General features: G+C 40.9%; 1 protein-coding gene across 2 annotated transcripts in view; it reads left to right on the forward strand.

Moving 5' to 3' along the window:
• The window catches only part of LOC141009718 (arf-GAP with Rho-GAP domain, ANK repeat and PH domain-containing protein 1), a 54,768-nt gene extending 48,121 nt beyond the window's left edge, over window positions 1–6,647 (forward strand). For both annotated transcript variants that reach the window (XM_073482412.1, XM_073482421.1), the window contains 2 exons: window positions 1,392–1,429; window positions 3,788–6,647. In XM_073482412.1, coding sequence (XP_073338513.1) covers window positions 1,392–1,412 — 21 coding nt within the window. In that variant the 3' untranslated portion in view covers window positions 1,413–1,429; window positions 3,788–6,647. The remainder of the gene's footprint in view (window positions 1–1,391; window positions 1,430–3,787) is intronic.
• The last annotated feature ends 14,280 nt before the right edge of the window (window positions 6,648–20,927 follow it).

Below are 20,927 nucleotides of genomic sequence, written 5' to 3' on the forward strand. Positions count from 1 at the left end.
AATTCTACTTATTTTAGCTTTTTTTTAGATATATGACAACTGCATATTATTTGTCTTTTCTTTTTATTATATACTCCCACCAAAAAGAGGACAGGAGTTGGGAATTGCACCTGTGCAGAATCAATAATCTCTGCTCCATGATTCTTTTTGATTTATTTCATCAAGTGAGATCTGGGTTCTTAAACTGTGTGTTTGACCAAATATAGACTACAAGGCTCTTCCTTGTGAAACACGAGTGTGTGCTTTCATGAGCCTGGACTCCAAGAGAAGAGAATAAATAACTAATTTGTGTCTGGGTCTCAAAGATATTTAAGAATCCAGATGATGTAAAGTGGAATAGACAACAGCATCTTCATATTGTAGGAGGTTTGGACTGAGAAACCAAATTTCAACAAGAGTTATTCTGGCCAGGCTCTGCCAAAGCTTCAAAACACCAAAGGAACAACAGAAACAAAACACTAACACATTTGAAGTAAACTCGTGCCTGCAGGGAAACTGTGGTTAACACTGTGTTTCACAGCACTGCTGCCATATCAGCTCACAGAGTTGTGTACTTGGCAAGAGTTTGACAAACATCACCGCTGGTTTGTTCGAGCACTTTAAGCCAGACCTGTTCAACAACATCAAAATCACCCTCTCCATCTGTTCTCTTGTTTTCATAGAAGATTTGATCGCAGCCATCCAGAATAACTCACTCTATACTCAGTCTTGGGGCTGAATGTCCACAATCTGATGATGCGGTTGTCTCCTCCTGCTGTTTCTAGCCATCACATGCCTCTCATGAGTCTGCTGCCGGCTGCAGCAGCAGCAACACATAAAGAATTCGACTCAGTCTTTGGCAATAACACGATTCCAGGGTTGTTGTGTTGTTGCCTTCCAGATATTTTCTATTGATCTCCACCAGTTCAGTGTATTGAGTGGATACAATTTTTGTTGGGTGTGTGAGAGGAGGTGTGATTGCATTGGTGATGGGGCAGCAGCAGAAGCCAGGGTTTTTGCAGGATGTTTGTGGGTGGAGGCGAGAGATTCACTGCATGTTGATATGCCCAATTTTCAACGTGAAGTGAAAGAGTAAGTGTGGAAAACTGTTTGTGTGCTGTTTATGAGACTCAAGGTGAGTCCAATGATGTTTGGTGTGATTTTTGAATCTTAATATCACCACATCCCTCTTTCTCTTTTCTCTCACAGGTCTTCTTCACACTTCTCTTGTTGTTTACATATAGCCTACTATTAGCACCTGCCTGTCTCTTCATCCATCCTTCACCCTACATTTCCCTCCCATCTGCAGTCCATCACTGTCCTCACCTCCCTCTTTTTCTTCACCTCCCGGTATCTTCCATCTGTCTGTCTCCCTCCCTGTCATAATAACCCTTGTGTTGTTTATCTTTCAGCTCTTTAGAGATGTTCGATAATGGTTGCTGCAAGACAGGTAAGGCCATTTCACACACAAAATAAATACATAATGATTCCTACCACTCAAAGCCTTTCACTTCAAAAATGTTTTTTTTTTTTTTTTTTATACTACTCCCTTCAGAGAAGAGCGCAAACTGGCTCTAACCAGAATAAAAAGAGAAGTGAGGGGCCCTGGTTAACTAGAATGCCAAAGGGCTGCAAGGCTGTAATTGCTGCAAATGTCTTTGACAAAAGTAAAGATTGAAGGACAAATTTTAAGTAAAATTAATTATTTCATACCGTGTCAATGTCTTGAATATGTTTTCTACTTTTTGGAAACTTATTTAAAGGTACAGTGTGTAATATGTAGTGGCATCTAGCAGAACAGACTTGGCAGAAATGGAATATAATATTCATAAGTAAGAGTTAAATAAGAGTCGTTGTGTTTTTATTACCTTAGAATGAGCTCTTTATATCTAAACAGGGAGCGGGTCCCCGTCAACGGAGGTCGCAATGTTGCACAGCCATGTCCAGAACGGACAAACCTGGCACGAGTGAGGGCCTTTTCTGATTTTAAATTAAGTGGGCGGCCACCGAAAATGCTCCGGTTGGAAGATGAAGAAGAAGAAGAGCGAGTGGCTACTGTTTCCTGCCAATTATTATTGTGAGAAGTTTGAAACCACAAGCTCCCAGATGCTAACAAGATCGGGACAAGTGACGGCATAAAACAAACATTTACATTGGAGTTGCCTTTCCCAGATGAAAAACTCAGATGAAAGAGAAATGTTTGCAGATTGACGCCGAAGTGTCCCGCTTTCTGCTGGACAGGTAAAAATAAAGTTAAAGATTACAACCGACCGTAATACATATTTCCTCCTACTGCTAATGGTACAAAACCTAGAAAATGTACAATGTTTATTAGCAGTACATTTGTTTCACTGAAAAGAAAAGATTTATTTAGATGTATTCCTTGTCTGTTGCAGTAAGACAACACATGGAGCGATAACTAACAAAGATATTTAGGGTGGGGAGTGTGCCAAAGACTGTCAAAGTAATGACTTAATGTGACAGATAAACAGAGGAGAAGTCTGCTCATCACCCAGTTAATAAAATCTGAGAATATTTTTTACCATGCTCCATAATTTCTTTGTATGATCCTTATTATTATTATTATTATTATTATTATTATTATTTTGGTATAACCTATAGTTTTATACACTAAATAACTAAATACCTCTTCACCTGATCACTTGAATTAGTTGAAATACCCAACGCTGTTGTGGACCAGTCCATATTTTGAAAATTAGTTTCTTGTCCATGAGGGCCACCGTAGCTTCTGGAGCTTCTCCGACGTCTTCGGAAAGGGAGGTGTGAGCGAGGGAGAGTTGGAATCTAGAACCTCACTGCTAGATGCCGCTGAATGCTCGATATATTACACACTGTACCTTTAATGAATTTAAGTTTTGTTTTCATGGAAAACATAACATTTTTTGGGTGACCCCAAACCTTTGAGTGGTAGTATACATCAGAAGTGTATTCTTTTGTGTGTGTGTGTGTGTGTGTGTTTGTGAGCTGTATCAATCTCAACCGGTGTTTAAACATGTGAATCTTACATAATTAAAGCAGTGTTTGAGAATGTGAGTAAGTATTTGTATGTCTCACTATTACACCCATAATTTAGTCAAGTAAATAAATGACGATTGAGTATAGAAAACAATTAAAAGGGAACTTATTTCTTCATAAATCAGAAGCTTTCATGTTAAAAGTCATGTGCATCATCATTATGCTGAAACAATCAGTGAATTATACGTGTAATTTTTGATCATTCACCAATCATTTGAGTTAGCATTCAAGCAAAAAAAATCCCCAAATTTTCTGGTTCCAGCTTCTGAAATGACTGTTGCTTGTGTCTGTTTCATATCTTTTTTAAGATGAATATTTTTTAAGATTAATATTTTTTAAGATTAATATTTTTTAAGATTAATATCTTTGCGGATGCACTTTGGATCTGACCAAACAAGTAATTTAAAGATGTCAACTTGGACTTGGCATTTTTCACAAGTTTCTGTAGTTTGAGTAGAAGACAAAGCATTTTCTTTGAGTTTAAGCTGATGTGTTTATCTGTCAGGATGTGTATCTGCTCTCTTGACCGCTGCTTATTGAGTCCACATCTTGTCAGCAGCCTCCTATCTGGTTGCCATGACTCCGAGACATTGGTAGTCTGGATGAAAATTTTAAGCTTGACCTCTCAGGTTACTTGAAAATGCTGTGAAACTGATTTCAGGTTGAGGGATAAAAGTTTACACCGAACGGATTAAAACATACAAATGAATAATGGTAACATTTATACATGAAAAGTTAAAGGTCTGACACACCTCTCTGGTTTTCTTTAAAGGGCGGACGGTCGACCTCAGGTGACCTCAGAACATTCCAGTGACATCATCATTCTGTAACTGTGAGGACCACAGTGATGGGTGCTCATACTCTACGTGGATTACGGTCTTACACTGCCATCTGCTCCTTCTGAAAATGTCTGTCACGGAAACTAACGGGGATCCGAATAAACAAGAAACTGGAATAAACAATTTAAAGGACGACAGGATCACATGTAGAATCAAACCTCCGCTGGTTCCTCAGCACAAATGAAATACACTTGACTTGATGTACATTAGAAGCAGCTGGGAGTTGCTGTGGCATTAGAAATTGAAGAGACACTTCGATGAACCACAATCACCCTGAAGATTTCCTGCTTCCAGCTTGATGTGTGACAAGTCTGAACCCAGCTGCATTGCATTGTGGGACAGAGGCATAAAAGCTACTAAAGAAACTGTAATTTTTTGTTTCAAGGAGGACTGAGTCGGGTTATTCTAGGCACTAGCATTGAGTGCTTAGCAATTTTTTAAATAGAAGATTATTGACTTTGTTTTTAGCTCTCTTTCTGTACAAATGCTTAAAGAATTGTTGGGATCATCCTGCAGTTCAAAATGCTCTTGTAAGCAAAGCTGATGTCATAGGAGACGGTGACCTGATTTTGTCCAGAGTGTGCTCCATGGGGACCAAGAGCTCGACTGAGAGAGAGGCTGTAAAAGGACAGGTGATGGATCCGTGTCTGTTACTCTGCAGGACATTTGCCAGCACCGTGCAAAACCTTGGCTAGAGTTGCATATTTGTGTTCGTGTCGACAGTATGTTTGAATACGTGTAGGTGTGTTCGAGAGTGGATATGTTTTACGTACCTGTATGTCGATATTGTGTCTTTTGGGGAGGGAAGGAAGGAGAGGAATGTGCTGAAAAAACTTCTCTTCAGGTTGAAAGAAGAAAATTCTGGGGCTAAATGTCTTTTGCCAGACATTTTTGTGATTAAATATGAGAAGTACTTGATTTACTATTTCCCCTGATTCTGAATCAGATAACTAGGTCAAACCATATTGAAATATTTAAAACAATGTTTTACCCCGGCCTTATTAGTAGTCTTGTCCGTCTTCTTCCTGTCCTCACACAGTCCTCAGCACTGCCTCTTCTCTGTAGGTCCATATCTAAAGCCTGTGATGCTCAGAGGTAATATACTGTACATTGACAGTTTTATCATTAACCAGCAGTATTTATGAAGTTTTAGATTATGAATTAGTCATATTGGAATAAACATGTCTATTTTTTGTCCAGTAAATATCATATTGTTATAGTTTGTTCATCAAAACAGGGCACAGAAGCTCTTACCTGTAAGCACAAGAAGCAAATTAAAGTGCATTATAATCTTCTATCGTTCATTCTACTTGGGTCCAAGCTTGTATAAATTCAGTCAAAAGGAGAGCCATGAAACAATCTGTATTAACTGTATTAACCTGTCAACAGTTGACTTACCAGCTGCATCAAGCTTTTCACTGCCTTGTAGGTTTTCCCTGTTGTAAAGAGTTTGTTATTTATTTGGACAGCAGAGGACGCTGGCTGCTGTGCCTCTGCAGGTGAGACATGACGCTCAGCTAAATGTTAGTTTGTGTTAAAAATGTGTTTATGCAGTATGTGTGTATGAGCGTGTGTGTTATTAGCTGCCCTCCAGCTCGGACCTCAGCAGGAGTCGAGAGAAGACTCTGTAGCTATGTGATTACACTGCCTGTAGAAAGTGTTTATTCCCTTCATGTACTTTTTTCTCCTTTTGTTTTCAATGTTGAATCACCTTTGATGTACTGTAAGTATTTTTAGACACTGGTCATCAGAAAAAGTGAAAGCAGATATTTACAAATTGATTAAAATTATGTCAAGACAAAGTAGTTAAGCTTTGTCAGGTCGCAGTAAACTGTGATCAAAGTGTCGGCTTCACAAACTTTGTATGAATGAAAGTTTGGACTGGGCAATTTTCCTGCACTCTGTTTCACAGTCTCCTCCTGGCAAACATGTCGAAGTCATGAGTTCTATCAAAAACCATAAAGCAGCGAAGTGAAGCACCAGATTTATTCTTTGTTCCTCCCATCATGCAGTGTCCACAGGCCTCCCGGAGGCCTTCTTAGAAGTGCCCTTTTTACACAGTCAGATGTTCTGGGCAGTTTTCCAAATGTGGTATTTTAGTCTTTCCCATTTTTTTGTCATGAATCTTACTGCACTTTTGAGAGAATTTAATTCTCTGGAACTTAGTTTTCTTGCATCTTTTCCTCACAGATTTGTTAAGAATGATCCTTTTTCTTTATAGTTTTATAGAAAACCGTAGAGCTGCAGCGACTAACGGATTAGATGTCAACCATTAAATTTAATCTCCAACTATTTTGATAATCAATTAATTTATTTGAGTAAAAGAAAGTCAAAATTCTACTTTCATAAATGAGAAAATGTTCTGGTCAAAAACCACAACATATAATGTCAAAAAAGTTAAATAGTTATCTTCTTGCTGATGGTCATCATAATCAGGATTCAACTGAGACAGTTTCATAATCAGTTAAAACTCCTTGTAGCCGCTTTAATCAAGTTGCTTTTTACACCAGTCATCCTCACAAATGATCCCTTTAGGACTTTTGAAAACACTGGCTGCAGCCATGATGGGTAAAAGCAATTATTTTGTATACATTTTCTTTTTTACTTTAAACTATCAAAACATCCTAAGTACATGACAGTGATTCAGTGTTGTAAAACAATAAAGTCTTAAGTCCAATAGTGAATACTTCTTATAAGTAGTGTATCTTCTCTCTCTCTGGCTCTCCTTGTTCTGTTACTCTGCATTTTACTGATTTTGCATATCTGAAACTTTAATAAACACATTCAGCTAGGTATGTGTGCATGCTGTGTCTTTATGAACATGCATACTGTATAATTGCAGTGCAAAGTCACATAGTTCCTTTTTTTTTTCAAAAGGTTGATACCCTCCAGCTCTGCTTTGCCCTCATGGTGATGCACTTGCTTTTCCTTCAGCGCTTTTATGAAATTAATGTTTAAACACACACACATTGAAGTCAAACTCTAACCCCCCCCCACAAACATATACACACAACATAATGCATGTAAAGTAAACAAATATATAGGGACGGACACTTTTGCGAGGCCTGCGGGTTTCATGACAATGTCATGCTACTGCCATGAATTGAGAGCCTATAGATGAGCTTCGAGGAAAAATGTCAGGAGTGTGTGGGTGGGGTGCAGTGATCATAGGGAGAGCCCCGAGGAGGTTTCTTCTATGTGTGTGTGTGTGAGTCACGGTGGTCCACCAGCTCTCCGTTCATTCTTCTAAGCAGACCTGACACATCAGGGTCACTCTGTACCTCGAGACACACACCGGAGAGCCCCGTGAGGGACTCACACACAGGAGGCCTTCACTATACCGTTCACACACACATGCACAGGAGGCCCACTGGGGGAAGCACATACACACATACAGGAGGATGCTTAAACACGCACACACACACACCAAAATGGCCGTTACTACATAGGTCATAGCAGGAGCTGCATAAAGCTGAACGAATGTAAGACAGAGATAAAGTCACAACTGAGGAGATGAGCTTCAGGGGCAGACCTACGGGGTGGCAGGACGTGCCAACTGCCAAAAATAAAATGTAGATTTTCATTGAGCACAGTCTGAAACATCCCCTGAAATAGACAAACAATGGGAGGGACAATAGCAGCAGACAATCTGGATATCCACCTGTGTGAGCCAGTTTCCTTCATTTCCACTCAGAGCACACAGCCACACAAGCAGCGTGAGGGAGTAAATTGGCTTTCGCTTCATGCTGCGCTGCATCAGCAGACATGGACGCTTCTTTAATGCCAAGTTCAGCCTGAACCAGGACGGCAGTGAGAAGCAGGTGTGGGTCTGGGGGCAAAATGACAGGCTGCTGTCATTGTGTGTTCCAAGATCAGTGGTGGGATGTAACTGAGTACATTTATTCGAGTACTGTACTAGGTACTACAGATGCACTTACTAGTTTCATTTCATATGTCAGTTCTGTCAACATTGTCCAATGAACACCATTTTATCCAGTTGTTCTGATAAACCGTGTCGAGCAAATTGTCCGACTTCTTAAGCTGAATAAACTACTGGTCACACTTTATAAGAGCCATCATAAATAGTAAATGTAGAGTTATTCACTTTTAACAATCAATGAAATGCTTTAAAAAAAGAGATTTTTTAAGCAGTTGTAAAAGTTTATAAGCATCAGTTAAGACCGTACAAATAAGGTTTATAGTCGAACACAGTGTTCATTAACCATTTACAAGGTATTATAAACAGAGGGCTGTCATCATGGGCATGTATTTGGTTTTAAGTCAATCCAACTGCACAAATGTGGGTATACAGTAAGTGCAGGCTAAACGGCATGAGTCATTTTTCCACACACACACACAAAAAAAATGATGTGGTCGTACAACAACAGCATGCTTCTGTATCATCCAAAGGGGAAAAGCATATGTGATGAGCTAAGGGGCTGAATAGAAATGTTTATTTTTTTTCAGTGGACTGGTTATTTTATCAAAATGTTGGACCACCTCTCAGCACTGGTAATGTGTCCCACAATGTCCCACACAAGCACACAATTTGTCCTACATTTGGTTTTGCTGGGATCTGGTCACCCTAGAAATATTTAATTCAAGTAGTTTTTCTTCCTTCATTTCACGCTCACATCATTGTAAACTGTCATTTATTTTGCCAGCTGCCTTTTGTTGTCTTCTGTCAGTTATCTGTCTGATAAAGTGGACTGTGAACTTGTCACTAAACTTGCTGCTTTGAATTTGGGTTAATTTATCTCAGCACGTTTGTAAAAAGCCTGTGCAGTTCAACAAGTACTGATTTGAATTGCAAAAATGTAAAAGTTTTAGAAGGCGACCACAAACAGCCTGAAAAGGGAACGAGCTGTGAGAGATGACTCTGCTGGTTATTGTCTGTTTTTGTCTGATGAACACGTTCACCTACAGTATTTCATCAACACAGTCAATCGCATCAAATTAAACACATTTATGTTATTTTTCTCTGTTAAGTATTGTCTTGTGTCCTTCATTGCACCCGCTCTATTCACCTGCAGTGTTCAGCTGCATGAGGCATCAGTCCAGATTTGGATAATTACTCTGCACCCTGCCAGAACCTTCTGCCACCACCCTGTGAAACTTTCAAATCCACCACTGATGAGCGTTACACCAGTTTTGCAGAAACAATCGATTGGACCCGTTTGTTCAGTTCATATTCATTACACGTTTTCTCCTGTTTGGTCTCAGATGAAAAATCATTTCAGCCTCAAAAAATCTTCTGCTTTGCTGTCAAGGAAACCAGCCAAGCAAGCACAGATCACATCAAAGGTGTTGATCCTTGCAGCATTTGGACTATAAAAAGCATTACTGTCAGAGGCCACGCTTTATTTTCTTTAATGCTATGCTTCAGATCCGTAGGCTGCGCTCGTGGTATCGAGCTGCATCATCAGGAGGTTCACATAAAGCAGCAGCAGAGTGTCTTTTCTCTCTGTTGTCTGAGTGCTGAAGTTCAGTAACCAAAGCAGCTGTCAGGGAGATTGAAGAAGTGTGATGAGATGTGTTCATCAACCTTCTGTCAAGTTTTTTGTTCTTTTTCATTCACTGGATCCTTGAGTAACTTGTCAGTTAGTGAAGATAATGAGACATGAGAGATCAAAAAGTGAGAGCGACTCTGTCATTGACTCTGCCCCCAAAACAGTTCAATCAAAAGTAGAATCTCCTCTAAAGGCATTTATATAGCAAAATAGGATAAAACAGCAAGTTTGTTTCCTATTTATACTTACTGACTAGCTGTATAAAACATGTTTAAGTCTTATCTGTGCCTATTATTCTTTGCCTTTTATTGCCTGAACTGTGGCTTACATTAATAGGATTGAGGCAAACATCATTTTCACATCATTTAAAGGGTTTTTTCGAGATTTTACACCACAAAACCTCAACATTTTATTGAGTATGTTTGTTTAATCTCTAGTCAAAATATCTTATTTTACTTAATAACTACACAAGCACCTTATAAGAAACATTTCAGTGATTTTATTTTAGAAATTACATCTTATTTCAAGAAATCCAACAAGCAAATTTTCAAATTTTTTTTTACAATTTTTGAAGTGCATTTTTTCCAGTGTGAACAAACATCAGCAGCCACTTTCTCATCACCATCAAGAATGTCTTAACAAGATGGCGAGGAGAAAACAGCAGCTGGAGAGATGAGAGAGGAGGGAGTTCGTCCCAAGAGAGCAAAACAACATTGATGCAGAATTATGTTTACATAAGACCCTTAATTAATGAATGCAGTAGATCATTCATCAGCTCTCTAAGGTCAGGAGCCAGACGCAGAATATTGATTTGAAGTTAACATGTTTACCTAGCAAACATACAGCAGGCCTGCAGTAAATCCAAACCGTACAGACTCATATTTAATGTCAACAAAAAGAAATTGAACTGGCAGAGGACATATTGGTTTTAATGACACTGTGGCAAATTAGGACACAAGTGCACCAACAGATCATATAAGCATTCACACCAAACCTACACATGAAAACACCTACAGCTTAGTCACATTCGCTCCTACTGGCTGAAACAACAACAGGTGAGCTGTAGGAACAGTGGAAATGTGAGCAAAATGTCAAGCACAAAAATACCACAAAAATATTTTAAAAACAGAGACTTCGGAGCCTCGGAGGCTTCCCACTACCCTCCTGGGATGCTACGACACCATCACAGCTTGAGTTGACTTCAAAAGAAATTGGCATTTTGGATAGTTCACAGTAGAGATACAGACAGGAAAACATGCAACAAAATGTCCCTGTTCGGAGCTGAGTCAGAGATACTGCAGTGTTTGCATCTTAAAACACATGACATCGTTTTTCAATCCAAAAATAAAGCAAGTAATCTCTGTCTGTCTGTATGTCTGTCTGTTATTCACGTATCTCAAGAACCGTTCTTCCAATCTACTTCACACGCGGCAGTTTTGTTGCAGACGACTGGAGAAAGTGCAGTATCGGACTTTGTGCAATTTGGACTTGCAACACGTTTCATTTTCATACATTTTGGATAAACAGCAAACACGAATCTGCACAGCGTGGCTGGGCTCACACCTGATCCCTCTTACAGGATCTCATGGGGAAGCAGACAAACAAAATGGAGATTAGCGTGGTGCAACAACCTACTGTAATGACGTGTTGCAGTGAGAAAAAAAAACAAAAGCAGGAGGTTAAATGAGTCTTGATGAGTGAAGAGATGCAGTCGTCACAGGTTTTCTATTTTTCTAAGTTTCTGTCAACAGCGGTAATGCTAGCTAACGTGCTAGCTAGCCTCAAGGGCTAGAATGTTTACCGTCGCTTGGAAGCACCATCAGCTGCTCCGGGATACCTCTCTCATTGGTTGTTGTGGTCCAGCTCGGAAAGTACATATGTAATCAACAGATTTGAATGGTCACTGCGCTTGTATGGCAGTATCTGATGTGGGTGTCTTGCAGGAAAATCTCAAAAAAGTACAGTGGCCCTGAGCTTCAAAACACTGCAACATTTCAAAAAACACGAGCATTTCTCATGGTTTGTGAAATTTCCTGTTTCCTGACATGTCATGTTTTGTAAAGTGTGATTCTTGTAATGTTGATGTGTTTTCTATTTTTTACCTTTAACACAGAACCCCTGCATACAATAAACACACACACTGGCTGGTTTAGCCTGTACTCTGAAAGGTGAAATGTAGAGTACAAACAGCTTCTCTGAGAGCTACGAAATCTGAAAGAAACATGAAAAAGCACGCAGCCATAAGGCCTGTAGTCATATCTATTATGTATAGCTGTGTTATTTCCTACTTCTGACAACAAAATAAATATATGCTGTTCTCCTCATCCCACTCTATACTCTGAGCTGTTGTTACTAGCTCCTGTGTGCAAGTCGTTCATACCCCTGCAGCCCGTCCTGCAGGCTGCGGCTGCAGATGAAAAAGGAGTTGGAATGAACTTGTGTGATCCTGAGACGGTTCGATGGTCTGCACGTGCCGCGTGGAGCATCTCGCAGCTGGATGCAGCTCATCTGAACAGGTTCCTTTCATACATTTCATTAACACCTCTTCTTCAGTCACCTCCAGCTGACTGGAAAACACACGCACACGCACACACACACACACACACACACACACACACACACACACACACACAATCTTCTTTCCCATTCTGCCTTCATCACAAAGACACACACACACACACACACACACTTCCTGAGTCCTGCAGCACTTCTTCGGTTCTGTGAAAGCCGTCGTGCTTCGCTGCGTCTGATTGCCACCCTCCAGCCCCTCCCTTCAAGTTTATCACCAATTACTGGTCCTCGAAAAAAAAAAAAAAAAAAATGGAGAAAAGGCCCCTCCCGCCTCGTGCCCATGGCAACCACTCTCCTCTTTTCCTGTTCTGCACAATCAATCAGAAAACGACTGTCTAGCTGTCCTGCCCTGGCCTGGCTAAAGAGGAGAGGTGCAGGAGCCAAATATCACTTTCAGAGGTTTTGGTGTTCAGGCTATTTTGGGTCATTTTCACCCACAGCATGCTCCTCCATCTTTTCCTGTGCTTGATTTGTATTTGCATGTTCCTTTGTCATCTCTATAAATAGAGAACATATTTTAGACAGCCAAAAACAATGACATTTAAAACATCCTCACCATTTTGGCAAAATGTTGATATCCTTGTTTTAAAAAAGAGAGTTCGACTTGTTGAACAATACTCTTAATTCAGTCAACTCTTAGCCCAGTCACCAGAGTAAAATGTTGGCATTGTACTTTTTTTGCAAACCACTGTTACGTTAAAGGTGGTATTTGTAAGAAAATTTGATCTTTGAGTCTCATTCCCAACTCATCAAAAACACACTTTGGGATTGTAGGATAGGTCGGCCTCCATCTACCATAAGCTAATAAGCTCATGGCTCAGTTAGCCATGGAGCCAGTGGCCTGAGGGTTTGTCTGAACCGGGACATTGGATCACAGGGGCAGTCACCACAGGCAACGGGGCCTGGCTCAACTGCAATTCGCAGCCTTAAAGTGAATAAGGAAAAGAGAAATAAGAATATTTCATTGCTTGATATTTTGTGAGTTTATTTTGTTCATTTATAACACTAATAGCTGGCATATATCTATCAATCAGACCATCGCGTCTTGCTTGTACAAAGTGTTATTCTGAGACGGGCTGGGGCCAGCTAGTTAGCATGCTAAATTCAGTAGACATCTCTGCAACACAGTACAAAGATGTCTTTTTTGTGTAAAAATGCAATTTGTGGTTGTATAGGGAGTTATGTGTAAGACTATCTCTTGGCCGGAGTTAGTTGACAGATTTTGTTATCTTTGGACAGAGCCAGGCTAACAATCTCCCCCTGTTTCCAGTTGTTGTGCTAAGCTAAGCTATCACACTGCTGGCTGTAGCTTCATTTTTACCTGCAAACATGAGAGTTGTATCAACACTCTTATCTAACTCTCTGCAAAAAGAGTGAATAAATGTATTTCCCGAAATGTCAAGCTCCTTCAGGCTGTACTCAATTACAAGCTGATCCGGATGAGTGATGACACGGGGCATACAATGTAAATGCCTTTCTGTCTTTTCCCCCCATGTGCTCATCTCATATCTGTCTTCCCCTCTACAGTGCCTGTCCAGTTCTTTTTGCCATTCTTGTCCTGCTCCCTCCCACCTGTCGTCTTTCTTCGACTGTATCTTTCAGTCTGCCCATTTCTCATCACCAGCAGCGGTGACAGAGAAATACTGTAGGAGAACATCTTGTGTGACACCCTGCTTATCGCACAGAAACAATCACCATGAAGGGACTCAGGAGGTGGTGGGGGTGGTGAAGGAGGAAGAGAAGAAATTGTAGAAAGGGAGAGAGAGAGAATGGTGAGGTGCAGAGGTGTAAAAAGGGATAAGAGATGGCACAGGAGGGAGAGGAGGAAGAGGAGGAGGAGGAGGAGGAAGATTAAAAATAAAACTAGTAGATGTGGAGGGCTGAGGTGAGGAAAAGTTCAAAGGCTAAAAGGTTGATGAGGCGATGAATGTAAAGAGAGGGGAAGGGAAGGAGGATTCTGAGAGAACACCTCAACAATTAATCGAGCTTTTGTCATTTCATGTGATCTCTGCCCTTTATTTTTCAAAAGATGCTGAACCCTAACGATCAGGAAACCCCTTGAGGTGAAAAACGATGGAGGAGGAGACGGAGCGGAGGAAGAGGAAGGGAGTGGTGAGAGGGATGAAGGGAGGAGGAGGAGGAGGAGGAGGAGGAAGGAGGGGGAAGGAAGGGTCTGTGAGACAAGTGCTAATAGTAGATTAGTCACTCTGAAGATGCTGTGGGCTAGTGTGTGTGTGTGTGTGTGTGTGTGTGTGTGTGTGTGTGTGTGTGCACAAGCAGACAGACTGACAGACTGAGGAATTTGCCCCAGTTTAATTAAACCTGACTGATTTGATGAACACACACACACACACACACACAGAGAGAGAGAGAGAGAGAGAGAGAGAGAGAGAGAGAGAGAGAGAGAGAGAGAGAGAGAGAGAGAGAGCACCACAGGGCAGTTGATATCACTGTATTGTATTCTAAAGGCAGCTGTAGCAGCGGGCACGTCATCTGACAGCATGCACATTTCTCTCCTGACATAGTAGCATAAATAAAAGCTCTGTGTTTAAACTTTTTGACAGTGACTCCACCTTTTTCCCTTGTGTTGTCTCCCCTTTATTTTTCCTCTCTCTCTACTCCCTCGGCCACACAGATGATGATATATTACAGTGTGTGCATTTGCGTATTTCACTGACGTCTTAGGGCCTTCTTGGTCCTTCCCACTTCAGGACAGCTACCGTCAATACAAGATCATGTTGTGTGGACAAACTGTTCTCAAGAAATTACAGCAAGCATGGCAGGCTGTATTTTTTGAGAAATGTGTATGTGGGGAAGCCTGACCTGAGAGACGAGCAAGGTAGTAGTAGACATGAGGAACTGTGTCCAGGTATAAGAAAAGGTGTAGTATTTACAAAAGCATGACACCATGCAACATGTTAATGTTGTCAAAAGTATCACTAGATATGTTCATACTTCTTCAAAACCTTGTGTTCAAGGTTTACATGCTTTACTTCTCAGAAAACACATCAATTTTCTCATACTGTCCAGTTCTGCAGCACTGTATTCCGCCTCTGTCTGAAATGCTCTGTTTTAGCTCCTGTCTCTTTAAGGCCCCTCCTCCTGAACACCCAGTCTGCTCTGATTGGTCAGCTCACACATGCCTGAGCAAGCAACCGCTAACAAAAACAGAGCAGCTGTACTAAATCAATTCTTTCATGCCAAACTAGCCGCTAGGCATAAATTATGCAAATGTTTTACATGGTGACATAGTGTGATGTCACAAAGTCACAGAATTAAAGGTGGGGCTACTGACGAGGCGTTTCAGGAGCAGTGTTTTCTGTGGGAGAGAGGAGCATCAAAATATGTACAAACAAAAACAAAAGCCCAAATAAACAGTTAACTTTGTGTAAACAAAAACTCGTAACGCAACTCAAACCACATGCCTACAGATACAAACTGACATCCAAGCCTGTAAGCAACTGCTTCAACAGACCCCTCCATCAGCAGCAGTCAATCTAGGCTGCAGCATCCCTGCAGGTAAATCCAATACCTCTCCTGACACAGGTAAGTGATAACGTCATTCATTTAACCTCCAAGTAGAAACACTTTCACATTGCATCGTTATAACACACATTACCAATAAACAATAACAAAATGTAACATTACCTCTATGTGTTTTACTTTAACCAGAAATGTTGAGGGTAAGTGTAACAAACATATTGTAAGTCATGGTATAGTGTGTGTCTACAAGTTACAGATTAATGATGGAACAAATCCAACCAGGAAGTTTTTATCACCTGTGGGTAAAAAAATGGAGTGAAAACTGAACACACAACAAAGGTCAGTATTTACAAATCCATGCCCTCAAAGCTTGTGGACCAAGTCGCAGCCTTATCTGGATTCATCTTTCATAATGTTTATGTGCATGCACACCTGTGAAGATTGTATTACTGTAACCAGTGATAACAGTGGTCGAGGCACAGTGCTGCGAAATAAGAAATAAAGATGGACAGAGCCCAGTCAAGTGAGGCCTTCATGCATCATATGTCTGCAGTTAGGATCAGCCCTCTGAGCACAAAGCAGCATGGGTGCTGTTCAGGGAACGAGACTGAAAATAGAGAGACTCTGCAGATGATGTAGCCACAGGGCCTTCTCCTGTGTGCGTGTGTGTGTGTGCGTACGTGCGTGTGTGTGTGCGCGTGCGTGTGTGTGTGTGTGTGTGTAGTCTGGGTTATGCTCTCTGAGTTATGTAAGCTGTTTGGGAAAAGGGATAAACTCTACACACAGTAACAGGGAGGGAGAATGGTATAAAAAATACAATTTACAGGGGCTGAAAATAACCCAGATTTTATCCCGAAATACAGACACACACACACACACACACACACACACACACACACACACACACACACACACATATAGACAAACTACAGTAATTCCGCAGTCTTGTTCCATTATGATTCTCCAAACTTCTCTGCCGGTTTTCTTAATGCGTTCACAACTTTTGACACTGTCGCCTAATCCTCTTTTCTCTCCTCATTTCTCTGTTTTCTACAAAATCACCACCCTCATCCCTCTCTCTTCCAGCTTCATTATTCGTTTCACTGTGCGTCTATCGGCTGTGAACATGCGCATACGCTACACCACTGTACGTTGCCGTGTGAGGCAACAGGCTGCCGCTAAGCTGGAGAAACATATCAGCTTTTTACCACAAATGCCACCATCTGTGTGAGATTCCAAAGCCTGAGTGTCTGTGTTGTGTGTTTACGCATGCTGCTTTGCACTTAAGGGATAATCCCCACTTTTATTATTTGATACAGATGATACATGGGATTAAGTGAAAAGTATAAAAAGCAGAAGACACTAAATTGCAGTGGTTGGTTTATGAGTATTTATGGAAATGTAAGCAAAGCAAGATTTAGTGGTCGACTTAGGCCTTGGTAGCAGGAATTGGTTCTTACAGTGTGGTCCTTGTTTTTTTAGAAAGCCTGGGCTGTGTGAGGTTACTTAGATGAAGTACTGTGCAGTCCCCGATTCCCCATGCTCTCAGACTCAATGCTAAGCTAAGCTAAACACAACAAGGTTCTACATAATATCTACGCAGTGTGGAAAGGTAAGGAATTAGAGTTTTGTAATTTCTAGGTCTGGATAAAGATGGAAAAAAGAAAAGAGAGGATAGAAAAGTATTGGTTTTCCAGACTGTTGCCTCTATTCTGAGTTTTTTCCACGGAGTAGGAAAGGTAGAGTAGCCAAAATGTGTGAGAGCGCAGGCCAGAGCGAGATGAATGTTGTCAAAAGTTAGGACAGAAAGTATGGCATGCAACACTGGTGGATTCATGGGGGGTGCAGGGGGGCATTGTAAATGTGCCCTCTTGGATGCCCCTATGATTGATAAAACATGATAAATTGCACTCTAGGGTGCCCTTCAAGTGGACAAAACACGGTCAAGTTCTCTCTCTTCACTATAAAGACCAGCATACCCCAGCATACACATGGAAACTGCGTTCATAGTCTTTTTCAGTCCACACAGTGAATAGACAAGGCTGCACAGATGTTATGCAAATATAGTTAACTTTTTTCAACTCAGTGTGTTTTTATTTATAAAATAGACTAAAAAGGGAACAATCAAATAATATTATTTACTCAATATGTATGTCCAACTTTCAGTGTGGACTGAACAGCCACAATGGCTGAATACAAGTTTTCTGAGGGCCAACCTGACGATCCCAAATATAAAGCCTGATTGGTGAAGGATTCAAAATGGGAAAAGAAAGCTAGATACCAACTGTACTAATGTTGAGCTGGGAAAATACAGCCCCAGCCCCAGTCTCAGCTTAATACTTTATGCTTAAGCACAAGAGTGGTATTGATCTTCTCATCTGACTCTTGAAAGAAAGCAAAAAAGCATATTTCTCAAAATTAAATCCTTTAAATCCTAAAATTTGCTTTCCCTGTCAGGATAAGGTTTGATGTGATTGCATGCTGCAAAGAGGAACACACAGAAAGCAGTAAGGTCTTCCAGTATGAAGTGCTGCTATTGTTGAATTTCTGTTTTAGTCATTGATTGAGTATAACAAGCTGGAAAACCAAGATCTCTCTTACATGTATATTTTACCAGAGCAGACTGAGCCAAACCCCAATGAATGACTTTGCTTCATCAGAAAAAGTCACACTGACTGTTCTGGACATGCAGGTGAAACAGGCTGACAGTGGATCATGTTTTTGGGGAGCTGCCCGACAGGCTCAGCAGGCTGAAAAGCATTTTGAGTTTGCTGTGAACACCTAGAGGACTCTGTCTAGAATGATTTCATCTTTCATCTCCCTGCAAACTTAATGACACGGAGTCTGGATGGAGCCCATTCAAAACCGCTACCATGCAGGCAGCTGCATCACTCTGTGGCCAGAGGGTAGTCTGCGCCTGTCATGGTGGTGGCCAAAGACCTAAAGGAGGTGCTGACTGAAGACGGAGACCTTCCAAGCCTGGTTGGCGTGGACTCAGCAGGGAGGAACCAGCAGGCCAGAAGGGCTGCAGATGGAGTAGCTGCAGAAAAGAAACCAGGGAAGCATGAACAAGAGATCACAGAGGTGACAGATGATGGCATCTGGAAAGTTACATACCAATGAGTTTAAGAGATATAGGCAAAGACTGCAGGATGAATTAGCTATTTGGTTATTTAATAACATTAACTGAAAAGTGTATCGTCACACATTCACAACAACAGTGAACTCTTCACACTGTGGGATGCAATCAAATTTGATGCACTCTTAGATTTTATTTTGGGTTACTACTATGAATATGTTTACATGCTTTATGCTCAAAAACACAACAGTTTCCACGTACTGCCCAGTGCTGCAGCACTGTATTCCCCCTCTGTATGAAACGTCCTGTCTCTTTAAGGCCCACACTCAGTCTGCTCTGATTGGTCAGCCCACACATGCCTGAGCCAGCACCACTAACAACAACAGAGCGGCTGCAGCATTTTGAATCAGCTGAAGTTTATTACAATTAAGCATTGATGCATTAATGTTCATAAGGAACATTAGTATTTACATGTTGATTAATGCAAAGATAAATCAAGCAGTCCATGCTTATTAAGCCTCATTTAAACAGTGGAAGGAACGCAGGTGTTTTTCTGGGACTGAATGGGTTCAACTGGAAACACACAAAATCAATCTGATGGGCGTTATGGCAACAGGGATAAGTATAATATGTTGTGTTACTTGTTCACATAGTCCTGAGAACCAAATCAAATTAATCTGCCTCCACAACAATCGTTGGCATTAAAAGTCAAGGTCGCCAAGTACTGTTGTCAAAGAACCATCAGAAACATTTAGAGGATCAAACTGGCAAAGCCCTGAAACACTGATGTACGCGCAGGCAATGTGTGTGTGCATGTGTTTGTGTGTGTATGAGTAGAAGAGGGTGGTGCGCGTATCAGGCACTCTTTTTGAAGTGTATTAATGGAAAGATAAGCACAACTGTCTCATATGATTTCCTTTAATTCGTGCCGCGAAGTCAGCCAGCAGCCATCTGGCTCCCCATGACACACACACACAAGCAGACCCACACACACATATACACACAAACTCAGGGGGAATGACAATCCGAGGGCATGCAGTCAGAGAGGATATTATGACAGGCGAGAGCCACCAAAACTCCCAGCTGATGGCACATTCAGACACTTCATACTCTCTCTCTTGCTCTCTGACACACAAACACACTTACAGATTGCTGACAAAGTGATGAAAAAACCTGTTCTCTTTATTTGTCCGCCTGAAGAACAAAGTAATTCATCAAGTCCTATTTCTCTGTCTGTCCTCGAGGCATTTTGACTGACCCTTTTGGGCCTGTAAGTCCACTAAACCCACTCAGTCCATCAAGGACAATGTAGAGACACAAATAAATAAAGACAAAATCAAGACCTAGTTCTCGTGGTGATAGCTGTTGTGTTAAAGGGGCATTATGTGGTTCTGGAGAGGAAATTAAACCTCAGAAGTTTAATATCTACAATATAAATGAGGTAATAATACAGACTCAAATATTTATTTTTCCATAACTGAATAAACAAGCTGTTCTCAGAGGAAAATAAGTTCCCCAGAACACTGTTTGAAGCTAGAAAGGTGACAGGGTCCGCCACATATAAACAAAGTAAAACAGTATGAAATTGTGTTGTCCTTTAGGTGCTATTTGTAAGGAAAGTTGATTTTTGAGTCTCATTCCTCCTTCCTTTAAGGTCAGTTTGTTTATTCAGGTTATTCAGTAATGTAAACAGAGACAGTTTGTTTATTTAGTTCGTTTAGGCATAAAATCTTTCTCTTCTGAATAAAATTTCCTCCCCAAAACTACATAATGCGCCTTTATAGCTCTGCACAATGTGTGTTGCTGTACTTGAAAATGGACGGATTCAGCACATGACTAACTGCATCAGCTGGCTTTGCGCTGACATTAAACTCAAACACTGCAGGTTTTGTTGAAATATGTTGGGAATTTTTCCACAACATCTCCTCAGAAAAGTTTCCATTTCTGGTGAAGTTCTGTATGACATTCATCGTTTTATGTTGCCTGAGGTCTACTAACAACACAAACCAGTCAGTCAACAGTTTACATTTCAGGGACTCTTTAATCCAGACTGACTAATGATGATGACCAGGTAGGAGCATCAGTGTCTGCAATCCCTCCATCCAAAGATATTACATGACGATGATATTAATCATGTAGCTGATTAGAAAACCTGTGTACTGTCCCAGTGACCTGGTTTGTGCTTTGAATTCGAGCACAGTTTACAAGTTCTGAGGCTTGATTTGGAACAAAACTTTTGAAGCCCTTGATAAGTTATGCATCTAAAGCGGACTGGCTGTTGAAATTATTAAAATATGCACAAAGAAAACAGTTCAAGTCGAGAAGTTGTATAATGTCACATCACTTTTCTCAGTGTATTTTTGCTGTTACCGCCTGATATGATTAACTCGAAGTTCTCCAGCGTAGTTAGAGGGGGCAGAGTAATGTCAG

Source organism: Pagrus major, chromosome 2 (genome assembly GCF_040436345.1).
Source record: "Pagrus major chromosome 2, Pma_NU_1.0".
Lineage (NCBI taxonomy): Eukaryota > Metazoa > Chordata > Actinopteri > Spariformes > Sparidae > Pagrus > Pagrus major.